Source organism: Juglans microcarpa x Juglans regia, chromosome 7S (genome assembly GCF_004785595.1).
Source record: "Juglans microcarpa x Juglans regia isolate MS1-56 chromosome 7S, Jm3101_v1.0, whole genome shotgun sequence".
NCBI classification, from domain to species: domain Eukaryota; kingdom Viridiplantae; phylum Streptophyta; class Magnoliopsida; order Fagales; family Juglandaceae; genus Juglans; species Juglans microcarpa x Juglans regia.
In genome coordinates, this window is record NC_054607.1 from 9226063 (window position 1) to 9242343 (window position 16281).

Below are 16281 nucleotides of genomic sequence, written 5' to 3' on the forward strand. Positions count from 1 at the left end.
GCAGGGTCCTCCTGTCAGCTCTTGTTGCACGCAGAGGTGAGGGGCAGAGGGAAAGGTCTTGCCATTTCTACCTGGCCATCCAGTGTGGTGGTCAGTCTTGGCCCGCAACATGCAACGGGATGGTGGGCTTACATGCCTATCCCATTAAACCCCCTAGGTGCATGACGATGTGCACTCCTTACGTACATGCACAATGCCATCAACGCAACAACTAAGGAAAAATGGTCCCCGTTAAGCCCCCTAGGTGCACGACGATGTGCACTCTTTATGTACATGCACAATGCCATCAACACAACAACCAAAGGAAAAATGGTCCCATTAAGCCCCCTAGGTGCACGACGATGTGCACTCTTTACGTACATGCACAATGCCATCAACGCAACAACCAAAGGAAAAATGGTCTACATCAAACAAAATCCAGCGTTCATAGGGTCATAACTGCTTTTACGCTTTTCGATAGAAAAATGATAAATACACAATATTTTATACAACTGTATTTTAAAAGGAGGGGTATTTTTATAAAATATCTTATAAAACTAACATCATTTTACAAAAATACCTTTATTTTATAACATGTATTGTGTAAAGTGTTGTGTTTATCGCTACTCCTTATATATGGGATAGATATATCTATCTCAAGGCAGTCTTTGCAGCTAATGACGGCTTCCCTCCGAGCCAGAAGCATCCACTCTGTCCATTAATCTTGTCCTATATGCATGAATGCATGTTAGAAACTACACTGATTTTTTTTTTTTGATCAACTACACGGTGACAATTAGTACAAAACTTAACTTGAGGACCATTTTGATCAAAACTTATAAAATCAAGAACCGGTTTGGCCATACATTTTAAGAATATAATATAAATAATTAAATTTACATCTTATCAGTTTATGCGTTTGGGACAAAATCAACGAGCCATCACTTTTTTACGTGTAATCATTTTTCCTCTGTCAAAGAATCACTTATATTATACAAAACAATCGAGTCTAAAAACTTGCATTGTCATAATTCAGAAAATTATTAGGTAATCCTGAAGTCTAGATCATGATGTGGTACTTCCGTATTATCACAATATTCCATGTGAATTAGAATTGATACTTTTAAGCATTTATAGCATTAATTTTTTTATTTATTGACATGGCATGTGATATACTGAGAACCAAGTGTCCGTATTACATACATTACAGTAGTACCTAATCCAGTACATATTCACATGATGTACAGAGAGTTTGCAGACATGATGTACACAGTACACTCAGTTCATTACAAGTAATTTATAGGGTCCCATAAAATACATGACGAAGTCAACTTCCAAACATACTACAACAATGACAGTTTCTACACATAATACAAGCATTAAACTTTATACATATTTCCGAGTCATTGCACAGATTGTTGCCTATACACCATATATAATACAGATCAAGGGAGGTATATTGACTGATTTTCCCATCGTCCTCTCGATGAAAAAACAAAACAAAACCCGTCAAGGCAACACCAAAAAGAACATTAACCTCTTTCCTTTTGCCTTTTCCATAAAAAAAACATGGTTCTCCAAATTTTTAATTCTCACCATTTTTGGTAAAAGTTGTAGTCCACGATCGAAAATTACTTCATCATACCAATAGAAAAGGCAGCATCAAACATCCCAGTACTGCATTGAAATCCAAAAGTCATCACACAATTAGCTTGTTAGAGTGCATCTATTATTAGGTAGGCATGTGATATGCATTCAGTTTGAATGTAAACAACGTGCATACACACTCATGAGGCTGGTACACCAAAACAAGTGTGCTCATCAAATAAGGTAAATTTTACCAAATTTTGATCCCATACAGTTTCAAATGCAGATTTTTCATTTTACAAATTTAAAGATCATAAAAATGAGGACCAGATTTTTTTTGGTCCCGTTACAAGCCTCAAGGATCATTTGAAACTCACAACTCCTGTTGGTACTATTCACCTCCTTCAAGGGTGAGGTGAGGTTTTCTATGACTATATGAAACAGAATCTCAAATTAAAGCATGGGTGCTTTCAAGTATCATACCTAGCGCATCCCAAAAAGGGTGATGGTGTTCCTCCCCACTTCTTTGTACCTGTCAATGATGACACGGCTGTTAGGGTTTTCGATTTGGGAGAATCTTTGGCTTTATCTTTCTTCTCCTTCCATTAATATTGAAAGAGGTTTTGTTGAATAGTGCAACATCATTTAGGGCGCTTAGGTGTAAAAGTGCAACTTCGAAAATTTTATGCTATAGTGGATTTTATTTTACAGACGGCAATGATGACGAGGCATTACAAACACGTCCAAAGCCTATTGGACGTTCAAGCATGGTAAGAGTTTCACTCAGTTGAAGTGTTGTTATATAGGACACTAACTAACACTAACAGAGTGATAATTTGATCAATTTCTAAACTTCAGAGAATGAAATGTGTAAATTTATACCAGAGGGAGTAATATGTTCAAGAGGAAAACCAACGAGATTGTTTCAGTAATTTTTTTTATAAGGAAACGGTAGTATAAATAAGAATAGGCAAAGCCCAGGTATACAAGGTGGAATACAAAAGATAGGACCTATCTAGATACTAAAAAAGAAAGAAGAAAATCATGTACAGTTAGACCATTAAAATCTACAGCACTAGCCCATAGAAGTAAGGTGCGGCAAAATAAAATTCTAAGATCATCTATTGTCCGCTCCTAATCATCAAAAGTCCGCTCATTACGCTCCCGCCATATGCACCACATAATACAAATAGGAACCATCTTCCATATAGCTTTGATTTGTGGAGCACCACCCGGCATTACCCAGCAAGCCAATAACTCTACCACTGTAGCAGGCATGACCCAATTCAACCCTATTCGAATGAACACATCGCTCCACAGTGCTCTAGCTGTCTCACAATGTAGCAATAGATGATCCACTGTCTCGCCAGCTTTCTTGCACATACAACACCATTCTAGAATAATAACCCAGCGCTTCCGCAGAGTATCAGTGGTCAAAATCTTACCCAGAGCCTCTATCCAAGTGAAAAATAGTGCTTTTGGAGGTGCCTTATTCCTCCACAAACCTCTCTAAGGAAAATGCGTGTTTGGAAGCTTAGTAAGGGACTTATAGAAGGAACGAACCGAAAAAACACCCTTACCTACCGGATTCCACCACAGCTTATCTTCTCTCAAACCAGACATCTTCGTAGAGTACACTCGACTGAAAAAGGCCTCAACACTATTAAGTTCCCAGTCATGAACTGCTCTACTAAAGGTGACGTTCCAATGGAGTTGATCCCCTGAGCGAACCATGAGATCCGCCACAGAAGCCTCTTGATCACATGCCACACGAAAAACGGAAGGGAATGCGTCCGCTAGAGCCTCCTCCCCACACCAAATGTCTCTCCAAAATTTTATACGAGTACCCTCCCCCACCAAAAATTTAGTATGACGAGAAAACACCCCCCAACCACGTTGTATGTGCTTCCAAACCCCCACCCCATAGGACCCATTCCCCTCTCTAGTACACCACTCCCCTCCATCTTACCATGTTTGCAATCAACCACTAATTTCCATAGAGCTTCTGGTTCTATATTGTATCTCCAAAGCCATTTCCCAAGCAATTCCCAATTAAAAGTTCTCAAATTCTTTATCCCCAATCCACCTGAAGGAATTGGTCTGCATACCTTATCCCAACTGACTAGATGAAACTTGAATTCATCTCCCATCCCACTCCATAAGAAATCCCGATAAAGTTTTTCGATTCGCGCCGCCAGACTAGCTGGAATTGGAAATAATGATAGAAAGTAAGTTGGTAGGTTAGAGAGAGTACTCTTGATAAGAGTCACCCGGCCTCCTTTCGACAAATACAGTCTCTTCCACCCAGCCAATCTTCATTCTATTTTCTCAATAACTGTGTTCCAAATAGACAAAGCCCGTGAAGCAGCCCCCAATGGTAACCCCAAATATGTCATAGGAAGAGAAGCGACCTTGCACCCAAGAGTGTTAGCCAACTGCTGAGAAATGTTGACATTTCCAACAGGCACTAACTCTGATTTATCAAAGTTAACTTTTAAACCTGACGCTGCTTCGAAACAAAAAAGAAGCGCCTTCAGTGCCCTAAGTTGATCTTGGTCTGCATCACAGAAAATTAAAGTGTCATCTGTGAATAATAAGTGGGAAACCGAGATATGGCCCCTTTGTGGATCACCCACAAAAAATCCAGCCATAAAACCATAACTAACCACAGCCGATAACATCCTACTCAAAGCCTCCATGACGATAACGAAAAGCAGAGGGAACAAGGGATCACCCTGTCTTAAGCCTCGAGAGCTATTGAAAAAACCCTCTGGGTTACCATTGATCAAGACTGAAAATCTTGCCGTTGAAATGCACCATCTGATCCACATACACCACCTCTCCCCAAAGCCACATCTCTTCAGTAAGTACAAGAGGAATTCCCAGTTAACATGATCATATGCTTTTTCCATATCTAGTAGAATCTGACAACCCCTTACAAAAACATTTTGTGGCTTTGAGATTACTTTATCAATTGCCACCTCTAACATGTTAGCAAGCACCTTTGAAATGATTTTGTATATCCCATTAATGAGGCCAATGGGCCTAAAGTCCTTCAACTCCACAGCTCCAGATTTCTTCGGAATCAAAGCAATAAAAGTAGCATTCAGACTTTTCTTGAATTTCCCTGCCGAGAAAAGCTCCTGAAACACACTCATAATGTCATCTTTCACGACTTCCCAACATGTTTGAAAAATCCCATCGTAAAGCCATCGGGACCTAGTGCTTTATCCTTTACCATCTTACGAACCACATCCAATACCTCCACCTCCTCAAAAGATCTTTCCAACCAGGATGCTGTCTGTGGTTCTAAGGACTCAAAACCAAGTCCATCTAGTTTGGGCCTCCAGCCCTCATTTTCTGTAAATAGAAGATCATAGAAATTCACATGTTCCCTGATCACAGGGGCCTTTGTGCAATCACTACCGTTGATTTTCAGCATCTCAATAGAGTTAGTTCTCTGATGAGAGTTAGCCACTTTATGGAAAAAAATTTTGCTTCGATCCCCTTCCTTCAACCAAAGAGCTCGACTTCTGTCGCCAAGAGATCTCTTCTAAAGTTAAAACCCTTTCCAGCTCTGATGCCAGCGCTTTCTTGCTTGAAGCTTCCTCTAGGGTAAGAGTCCTATCCTCAATAATCCTTTCAAGATTCTGTAACTCCTCCATTAGAGTTTTCTTTTGCTCCCCTATATTTCCAAACGATTGGAAATTCCAAAGCTTTAAATCTTCCTCTAACGCTTTCACTTTGCCTGCAAGAATATAAGAGGGGGTACCATAAAACTGATAAGAAGACCGCCAAAGCCTTACCATCTCCACGAAGCCATCGCTTTTAAGCCACATGTTTTCGAACTTGAAATAACGTCGCCCTCCTTGAATACCACCTCCATCTAATAATATTGGAAAATGATCCGAGCATAGACGGGGCAGTTGCTTCTGACATACCTCCGGATAATGGCTTTCCCAATCCGGCAATATTAAAAATCTATCCAGTCGAGACCAAGTTTGACTGTTAGACCATGTGAAGAGACCACCAACTAGAGGGAGTTCAACCAAATTCAGATAAAAAATGCACTCTGAAAATTCAGCCATGGCTGGCTGTAATCAGGTGCTTCCAGATCTTTCACTAGGGAACCTTACTACATTAAAATCTCCTCCAATGCAACAAGGAAGTCCCCACCCACTATAGATAGCAGCCATTTCATCCCACAAATGACTTCTAATATTGTCAACGTTCGGTCCATAAACGCCTGCAAAAGCCCACAAGAAATTATCCTCTACCATCTTAAAAGAACAAGCCACTGTAAATTCCCCTACAAACTCCTCCATCTTCTCCACAACCCTTTTATCCCACATCACCAAAATACCACCCGATGCCCCCTCAGAAGCTAGATAGGCCCAATTTGCATACGGGCAACCCCACACATTTCTCACGAGTTTTCTGTTTACCAATTTCAGTTTGGTTTCTTGTAAACATACAATATCCGCCTTCCAATCCCGAAGTAAATTTCTTATGAGTAGCCGTTTATTAGCCTCGTTCAACCCGCGAACGTTCCAAGACACAATTTTTGGCTTCATAAAGACACAGTCGACCCCTTCCCTTTGGACCTAACGCGGCTTGAGCTACCCTCATTCAACAACCAATTAAGCCTATTAAGCTCCCTTTTCTTCTTAGAATCAGCTTTTGTGGACTGAGTATGACTCGCCTTAATGGACGTGAGGAGGGCCATAAACTGTTCTTCATATCCCACATATTTCATACCCACAATTTGTTGAATTTCCTTTACCTTTTGGAATACCCACTCAGAGGATTCAAAGTCATTCAGTAACGAACAATATAATGGAAAAGGCTCCCTTACTACTGCGTCTCCCTCCCCCCCAAACAGATTGTTTCCTTTCCATTCTACAACAGTGCCCACTTTGTCCACAACAAGAGAATCCGAGAAGTCCACATGAACCTCCAAGAGTCCCTGCAATAACCCCCCAGCTTTATCTTCCAAGAAAACCCCCTCCTTATTTCTCCTTCTTCCGATAGTACCTCCAGATGTTCATCGTAGATAGAACAAAGACCCAACTGAAGAAATGAGGGTTCTACGGTATGGATCGGCGATTTCTGGGAGTCAACTTCTTGAAAACTACAGAACGTAGACAGAATCTGCGATTTCTCCTCCTCGCGCGACGGTAGAATTTGATCTACCACCCTCGCCGGCGTAACCTGAGTCGAGGCCGAGTCGGCAACCACGGTCGGACAAGTCTGTGAGGGTCCCGCAGCCAAAGGAGGAAGAGATCCCTCCATTTGGCTACAAACCAGACCCTCACGCACTGGAAAAGGACCCTCCGTCGGCGTTGGTGCCGTCGCCAATGGAGCGACAGACTGCATCGAGACCATCGGCGCGGTCGCCTGCGGCAAGCCCACTTGAAGCCTCATCGACGATGTTGAATTGGGCCCACGGACCAATGGGTCAACAGCGGCCTTCGGAGTCCCGACGAAGTCTGCTAGGTCGAGAATAACCTTGGGCTGAGGCCCATCTACTGCGCCCAAAGCCTGTCCCTTTCCTAAGCCCCCGTGAGGTTCCATCTCTTGCCCCAAAACGTTGCGTTTCAGCCAACCAACTATATCATTTAGTTCTCCCAAGCGTATTTCGATAACAGCTAAGGCCTACCAAAGTTTCCTTATTCGGACCAACACCCTCCCTGCCATTAACGTCGCTGAACTGACCCCTCTCCAAAGATGGAGCACCACCAAGCTTGAGCAATCCTGACGTTTCTGATCCCTTCGCAACCCAAGGCCCCTCATGTCGACCAACAAGCGCCTCCCTGAATGACAACGGATGAACTCCATGCAAAGGTTTCGCAAGTGCAACACCATCTTTAATAGCATCCTGCAACACCACCATTAGGTTCCTCCAGCCCACACCACCTCTGCCTTCAGGGATAAAGATGAAACTCCTTCTCCCACCACCTCCATACTCCGCCAGAACCATATAAGTCCCTCTAGCATTGGAACAGCTTTGAGCAATATAGCCTCTGTCCCCATCCCTGTGAGCAGAGTAGAAACCCCTATATGTAGCCTTCAGACCACCCTCCAGAGCTCTACAAAACCACCTAGCAGTCCCCAACCCTACTCTCATATTTTTCACCCCTTTCCGTCCTTTCTCACTCAAAAATACATAACACCCATCTCTACTCACCTCAAAAAGCTTAGCCTCAATCACAACACGTTTCATGGCTGGCACTATCCAGTGTAGCAGAACACTAACCAACACCCACAGCCACCAACGTCAAAGAATAGTTTAACCACAATATTCCTACGCCATTAACAAAAAGCTAACGACGAAGAAACACTAGCTGTGTGAATATTTCGCATGTGTACGGAGAGAAAAGAGAAATCGAACCTTGACTCTACATTTTGCATGTGCAGACTTTTTGAATGGAAATCCTAAGTTCTAACATCGAACAAGCATAATCCTTTATTACAATAAAAATACACAGATAAAACACCATATTAGGATAAAAAGAGCTGTTATATCTCCCACTGACTTTACCCTGGTTGACATGTTATGTACAACTAAAGAGTAATATGTCCTAAAGACAAACCAGGATGATAATTTCAGTAAATAAAACTTGAGAAAAGCAATTGACAGTTAATCCTACTCCGACCTTGTTTGGCACTAACAAGTAAGCTAATTCTCGATAAAATGCCCTATAGAGTGTGAAAACATAGATGCCAACATGCGCGCGTACACACACACACTCACTGGTATCTTATATGTATGCTATATGTGTTTTAAGAACAAAAAAAAGGCAGTTCTTAGATTGAACTTTTACTCTGATGAAAAGCAAATTCATGGAACCACCAGCAGGAACTTTTAGTGACCCATTAGTTCTGAATCCATTGCACCAATTGAGGTATATTTTTAAAATGCTCTCTCCTAGTGGCATGAGCCACTTTAGAAAGAATAATATATCAACTAAACCATTTAGAAATAATATCCATCTTTTGTTAATCTTGTCGTTGTAAAATATTTTATATGTTTATGTGGTATTATTTAGATGATCAGTTGTCTATGAGGACTCAAAAAGTGTAGTAAACAGGTTCCTTAAGAGAGACCCATATCAGGAGAAACCATGTCCCCCATTAATTCGGTCAGTGTCCTAGAACTTGTTGACAAAGTTCCTCTTTTGAACTCAAAAACAGGCAGCTCAATGTTTGTATAAAACAGGATATTTGCACCTACAACATATCTTTGTGGATTAGATAAAATGATCTCAGATAGCATAGAAAATCACTGTGCCATTACACTATAATTGAGAGCTTCGGGAGAGTGCCAACATTTACTTCAGGAATTAAACATGGCTGTACTGACAAACTAAACTCTAGCTGTCAAAATATAAAACATGAAGTTAAGAAATGAGAAAAGGAGTTTGTACCGTGTAAATAATAATAGGGGCGGTGTAATAGCAACACAAACAAGGTCTTTCTATTTCTGTGGCTTCTTCCAGAGTACTCCAATCTTCTTTAGCATGTTAATGTTTTTCTTCTTCAGTAAATCATCCTCCGTCTCTTCCGAGTAAGGTGAACTAAACTTCCCTGCAACCAAATTATAATTGCTGTCCAAGGATCCAGTTCTCTCCATTACCTTTCCATTATTTCCTGCCGAAAGCATGGCTGCTGCTGCTTCCGCAGCCTTCCTCCACTGGTCAGACTGCACCTTTAGCCTTCTCAACTCCCCTTGCATTTCTGAATTTGCTGACTGTGCTGCCTCCAGCTGCTGAGTAACCATTGCCGCTCTTCTGTTGCTCTTATCTGCCTCCCCCATCACAACTCCAAGCTTCACAAGAGCCTCATGCTCTGCAGACTTTGCTGCCTCTACTTCTGCAATAACCTCATCATTCACGTTTGCCCTGCTCATTTCCCTCTTGTTGATCTCCAATTTCATCATTTCGTTTTCCTCCATTATACTCTGTAATTCTGTCTCCTTATCCATCAAATTGGCCCTCAAGTCTGCAATATGTTCATTTAATTTCTTCAGATCCTTTTCCAGTTCATATTCTTTCTGGTATGAGAGGTTCTTCTCAAGTTTTGAATTCAACCCCTCATTCTCCTCCAAAACACCCTGTAATTCAGTTTCCTTATCCATCAGGTTTGATTTCAACTCTTCAACATCAGCTTTTGTGTTTTTTAGTTCTGCCTCCAGTTCAGCCTCTCTCAGATTTGACCCAGATTTTATCTGCTCCATGAGTTCATAAGCACTTCTTATCTGCACTGTGCTTCGAATTTGTTCTTCGTGGTATTTGGTCTCAGCACTTTCTAGAGCAGATCTTAGTCGTGCCACCTCAGGCTTCAAAGAATGAAGTTCTGCATTAATTTTCATATATTCCCTCATCTCTTGAGTTCTTAGAAGTTCCAGCTCAAGGCTATGTTCAACTGAAGGATTCTGATAAAGGTCGCCACTAGCATTTTTTAGGTCTGCCTCAAGTTTTCTTACAAGTCCCTCTAGTAAGTTGACACGTGCCCTTGACTGGTCTAACTCCAAGGCAATTGAGTTGTAAGCTTCAATGGCTTTCAACCTTTCTGACCCGAGCACCTCTACGGTTTTTTTAGCAGTTTCCAGTTGCAGCAGAGTTTCCATAACCATTGCTTCGGCCTGAGCTTCTGATTCTCTGCAATCTTGTAGCTGTCTTTTCATGTTCTCCACGAGAGAGAGAGTTTCAGCAAGGTTTCCTTTTAAACTGTGCAGCTCTGCATTTGCTAATTCTACCTGCTTGGTTTGTGTAGCCTCAGATTCAGCTACCATTTCAAGCTGGACTTTAAGCTGCTGAATCTCATTCATGGCAGAGGTCAAGGCATCTGACTCGACTGAATTCTGCTTCAGGACAGCCTCAAACTCAGACAGCCTAGCTGGATCCTGTTCTTGAGAGATCTCTTGGTGCTCAAAAATACGAGCTTCCCCAGAATCAGACACCTGCAGAAACTGCTGCTGGGACTCTTCAAGCTTTGAAGACAGGGCCAATAGTTGCTTCTTGGACTCCTCAGCATCTGGCTGGGCTTGCTGCTTCCATGACTCAGATAAACTCAGCTGATCCTCTGTCTTCTTCAGTTCCTCTCGAAGTTGAGAAACCTGGGATTCCAATTCAGATATTCTGCTTGGGCGCTTCTTCTGGAGCAAGAAAGATGCAAGTTTAGAAATCCTCGAGAACTTTCAACTCAACCTTCGTAGAAAACGTACAGAAACTATCATGCAACATATGTACACCCACTTCTATAGAAAAAGAGAAGCACTGGAGTAACAGTTATGCAATGGAGAGATACCATATTACATAATCACAGATGGAGAGAAATATGCCATGTAGTAATCACATACAGATCAGGAAACAACGCAGTAATAAAGAAAGTTTTACATAGTTAAGCAATGTGCCTACATTCACAAACAGTCGAAAAAAAAAAAACCACTTTTAAATATGAATTAGAAAGCTTCTCTCTGTCTTCCCCTCTCTAAGTTAAGAAATGAAATGTGTAACTTAATTCTTGTACATGCCCCCTTGAGATTGCTAAACACCACTTATCTCAAAAGGTTAAACTGATGAGAAGAGGTAGATTTAATCATTTATATTTATCTTAACAGAGATCAACAACAAACTTAGTGTTAGATAAATAGATATACATATACATATACATAAGCAGACATACATATATATATTTATTATATATATGACCCATACAATTTTATATTAAGCACTGTAAAGGGGAGGCAGGCCAAGTTTTATGGCATACTTTTCCAGATAGAAAGTCTTTCACCTCACAAGATTTCTCCATAAATATGCAAACATAGAGCATTAACAATGTACAGAGCAGTTGAAGAGGGCAAAACCAACTCACCCAACCTTGCATAGAAAGTCCACACAAAGGAACTAAGAGAAGAAAACCTACATTAAGATAACACTAGTTGCCAGGAACATCAAGAAAATCTCAACAATAATTTGAGATTGAGTTAATTGATTGTGCATTCCTAATTTCTGACCACACATTTATTAAAGGGGAGAGAGACCAAGGTTCTCATAAATAGTTGCTAGTCAGTGCTTGCACATACATCCAAACACAACAAGCTTAACACTTAGGCTGTTACAGCAGGGTCAGTGGAATCAGCTATTAAGAGTACCTCGGACACAGGGCTTCTTGGTGATCTGCGCTCAACAACTTTTGGGCTTCTGTCTTTGGGTATTCTGCTAATTTGAGTCGAAGCAGATGTAGAGTCAGTCTCTAATGCAGCTGGCTTGAGTTGGCGTACGGCTCGAGAAGAAATCTTCGGAGGCACTTCTGAGGAGCTACTTCTGACATTAAGATAAGTGATATGGCAATCCGTTATGAGTTATAATTGGTATCAGAAATCACAAGCTTCTATGGGGATAGAAATAACTTAAAACAAAAGTAATTTAATCATGGCATACATGAGTGACAATCTCATAAGGTTGGCAGAAACCACTTCATCAATATATTTTAGATCATACTGTCAGTCAGCCAGCTAATTGATGGACAAGCCATCTGTGACATCCTCACTGATAAACTTTTATTCAATTATGCTTTACCAGGAAGTACATGGACATGTAAGAGATTATTTCACATAGTTATGAAAATTCTGATAATGATATATTGGATCGATCAGAACTAAACACCAGTTTTGGCATATATTCCAACTCTATTGATTGCAGATGTCAAATTTGAATGTATTTTTTATAGACAAGTAAAAGCTAAACACGTCAAATTTGAATATATGTCATGCACTTATATTACACTTGGGAAAACGGTGTTCTCTTTTGAGAGAGAGAGAGAGTGGAGAGAAATTTCAAACATTGGGAGGTAAAGCAATGTCCATGGAAAATTTCTTTGTTTTTCAGAATCATCAGTCAATCAAAAGTGATGCGATTTATCTTCATTTTAACCACCGTCTTCTCATCATCCCTTGTTGCATAATCAAAAGGCTGGAAAAATATTAGTTATTTTTCATTAAGAAAAAATCTATTTACAAGCCTGTTTAGTGATACACTAGACACTATTGATTTCAAAGTCTGTCGCATCATCTAATATGAAAAAGTAGTGGTATTTTTAACATATTTTATAAATCATCATAGTGGGTCCCACAATGAGTGGTAAACAACACCGACTTGTAAGTTGCAGAATTCTTTCATTTATCTGTCAATCATTTGATGGAGCATCAAGAGATAAAGCAAAGTAATGGTAAAAAAAGATGATGAACATAACCGTTGGCTCAAGTGGTAAGGGCTTTGGTTTTTGTAGGATGCTCCCTCTAGGCCTAAGATTTGAACCCTAGTGAAAACAATTTCTAGGGACCATCAGACACAAAATTCTCTTGAATTACCCAATGTGCATTTGATGAAAAATTCTTGCTTAGGGCTTGTGCACCCAGTGCCAATAAAAAAAAAAATTGATGAATATCATTTTTCTTCAATAAATGGTTCTTAAACTTTTTGGGTTAGGAGCTTTAGATTAGCATAGGAGACCACTCTTCAAAAGCTTATTAAAATAAATAGGAGCATTAACAATATCCAAAGCTTAAGCCTTTTATTTTCATGCAAGTCACTTTCTCACACTTCACTATTTCTGCATAGGGATTCCACATAGCGGCTGACAGATAACACTCACTATATATATGAGAATTAAACCAAAAAATTTTGAAAAATGAAACACACTTGTGATGTGTAATTAAGACTTCTTAAGCTTATGGCCCATATAAGAAGCTATGCCACTTGCATCTTCCCTAGGAATGCCCCAGGTCAGATGTATTCCAGAACCACAAATGTACATTGAAATGCAAAGTGATTACCACTGCGTCACTGAACTTCTAATTTGGTTGGTGAAAATTTTCTTCATATATAAATCTAAAATATTTGAGTATTTAGTGCTTAGAAACGATGGTCTAAATCAACAGAATGATACTAAGTTATCAAAAGAAGTCAACTATGCATCTAGTTAGCCTTACCTTTAACAACAGAGGTCCCCCATTCCACAGCGGGGATAGATGGTATATAATTAGATTAACAAAGGTAAGCAGCAAATAAGCCAGCAATCCATCATGGTTATGGAAATGATATTGTTCCTTATTCTGCCCAGGACTTGCTGGGGCCCTCTATGTTCCTCTAACTGCATAGAGGCCCCAGCATAGACCCATGTCAATGCAGGAGACAAAAACAGATAGCTAAATCATTGTTTTGCAACTTATGAGCCATGGCTTGCCAACATTAGAAAAAAAAGGATCCTCAATGTGAAAGTTGCATGAACGCATTGGTAACAGTGATGTGCAGTACACATAAGAATATTCCAAGGAAAGAGAAGACAAACCTAAGAAAAATTTACGAATGGATGAAGCACTAAAAGATAAAGAATCTCTGGCATTACAGTCAAAAAATTAAACTAATGCCATCCATAACCAGTATTAATGTTAGATTTCGGTCATACACCAATGCAGTACTCATGCAGTACAGTTTGTTCTAACAGACAAGAAATGGCCTAGATGGCAAAAAATATAAATGGTATTATTTGAATTTAAACACAAGAAATGGCCCAGAAGGCAAAAAAATATAAATGGTATGATTTGAATTTAATCAGCATTACCCGGCCAGCCTCAGGTAACCCTTCAATTTTACGAAGCAACAATATCACAAGAAGGCTCCAAAAGGAAGAGAGTAAACAAGCATTTGAGTTTACCTTGCTTTCGCGGTCTGCATGATTTAACAGCCCCTCTAGGAACAAAGCGCAAATGAGGCTGATGTATAAGCTCCGCTACTTTAATGCTGCCTGACCCACAAAGGCTGTCACAGTTCAGGGGAAAAAAAAAAAAAAAAACACTGAGGCGAGGGAATCCAATGCAAATTAACATGATGAAATTAATGGGTTCATGATAGAGGACATGTGCTCCATATCATCCTATTGTAAGCCACAAAGGCAGAAGACATACTCCTAGCCATAAATTTGATTGAAAATAAAAATTAAATAAAGAAAAAATCCACAAAAAGAAGCCATAAAAGTGGGGTCAGAGTATGTTGAAAACGTTAATAAAACAGTACTAAGTAAATTTCAACTTCACCTACCCATGATGTTGTTTTGTATCCAACATGCTGAAAACCCGTTACTCAATATCGTCAAAAGGGACCACTACTACAGGAAAAGTACATAAAATCACAGACATGACCCTTATTATCTTCACACGACAGACAAGAACATAAAATGGTAAACTACTAAACTTTGTCCATAGCGTGACAATTTATATATCCCCTCCAGTTTCGCCGCGAAGAAATGACATTTTTTGGATACAAAAAAGCTCTATGAAACCGCTCTAAGCCTATGATTATGTCAGTGAAAAGCCCGAAAACACCATCGATCAGTCCATTCGTTTCTACAGACCTAATATTACGGAATCTTTTTCTCGTTTTTTAAAAACAAAAAGATAACTAGATATTTTCCCGGACAATTTTGAAGGAAATGAGGAAAAGAATATGCGTAAGTAGATATTTTGGGGGGCGATTTTAACTGGAAACAAAGGCAAACAGATCTAAAGCATATGGAAGGAAACGAGGAAAAGAAATCTGGGAAAAAACTCAGCAAAAGCAAGCAATTGTGTAGAAAATATCAACGACAACTTAAGGCGCCCTCTGAGAAGGTTATTTCATAGGAAAAAGAAAATTAAAGTCGGAAAACTACAAGCAACCTTTTTGAGACTCGGTTTGGGTTTCAATGCCTGCAATATCGAGGTCTCGAGCTAGAAGAAAGAGCTGCAACTTGTCAGTTCTCGGCAGAACAACTCTTTTCTATACGCAAAAAATTAGATTTCGTCCAAAAAGAACTTCAAAATAAATAATGAAATATCATTACAATCAGAGAAAGAAAATATAAACGTAATTAAAGGGATGAAGCACCACAATGAGTCAGAAATTGAGAGTGAAAAATACAGATAAAAGATAAAAAAGCATATAACCTCGTTTGGATGCCGTGAAAACGTGAGAAACTAGACAGCAAGAAGTAATGCAACAATAAAGCGAGGTTTTTTATTTTGTTTTCTAGGTTCTTGTTAGAGTGGTGAACGGAGAGAACATTAGGGGTGGAGTAAGAGGAAGCCGAAAAGAGAAAAAGAAAAGGAAAAAGATCAGCATTCTGTGTCTTCGTTTACCTTACGAATCTTTTGGAGAAGCTGGTGACATTGTGAGAGAGATTCTGAACTATTGTTCTTTCAGAAACGCAGATTGGTCGTTCTAAACAAATGTAGTGTAGCTGATTCTGCTTCTTCTTCTTCTTCTTTTTTACCCTATTGCAGCTTCCGAGGCGCTCTCTCTCTCTCTCTCTCTCTCTCTCTCAGCGTCTTTTGCCTTCTGAAACAGTGGGGTCGGAGAGTAGAGTGACAGAGACGACATGAGGTAAAGATCGGTCGTTAAAGCAGTCGCAGCCGGTGCCAATAACACTGTTTCTCTTTTAATTTGAGGCTTATTTTACGTTATTCATCTCCTAAATTACTTTTTATCAATATTTTATTTTAATAAATAAAATAAATTTTTCTTCTATTCGTCCATACTTTTTTTCATACTCATTTATTATAATTTTAAATAATAATTTAAATAATTACTAAAATATAACAAGATTAATTTTAAAAATATTATCATACCTAAAAATAATAATTTAAATTTTTGTTTAAGATATACATTAGAGTAA

The 16281-nt window shown here is 39.6% G+C and overlaps 1 protein-coding gene across 4 annotated transcripts; it reads right to left on the minus strand.

Annotated features, from left to right (window-relative positions):
• Nucleotides 1-1150: 1150 nt before the first annotated feature.
• On the minus strand, nt 1151-16059 carry LOC121241314 (interactor of constitutive active ROPs 3-like). 4 transcript variants are annotated; one of them, XM_041139036.1, is made up of 6 exons: nt 15746-16059; nt 14287-14390; nt 11723-11894; nt 8990-10723; nt 2050-2091; nt 1151-1653 (listed from the first exon to the last, which is right to left on the minus strand). In XM_041139036.1, exons 2-4 carry the CDS (start codon nt 14304-14306, stop codon nt 9044-9046), a joined length of 1872 nt encoding a protein of 623 aa, XP_040994970.1. In that variant the 5' UTR covers nt 14307-14390; nt 15746-16059; the 3' UTR covers nt 1151-1653; nt 2050-2091; nt 8990-9043. The 4 variants fall into 4 exon arrangements, with proteins under 4 accessions (XP_040994970.1, XP_040994969.1, XP_040994968.1 ...); XM_041139035.1 differs by lacking the exon at nt 2050-2091 and adding an exon at nt 15287-15337 and having other exon boundaries at nt 8994-10723; XM_041139034.1 differs by lacking the exon at nt 2050-2091 and having other exon boundaries at nt 8994-10723.
• Nucleotides 16060-16281: the final 222 nt, after the last annotated feature.

What these genes read in the sequence shown, in the direction of transcription:
- LOC121241314 (XM_041139034.1), bottom strand. Translation starts at nt 14,306, where the DNA reads ATGCAGACCGCGAAAGCAAG. An exon ending in ATGCAGACCGCGAAAGCAAG is followed by an intron (nt 11,895 to 14,286) that starts GTAAACTCAAAT and finishes TCTTAATGTCAG; the next exon opens with AAGTAGCTCCTCAGAAGTGC. An exon ending in CAAGAAGCCCTGTGTCCGAG is followed by an intron (nt 10,724 to 11,722) that starts GTACTCTTAATA and finishes TTCTTGCTCCAG; the next exon opens with AAGAAGCGCCCAAGCAGAAT.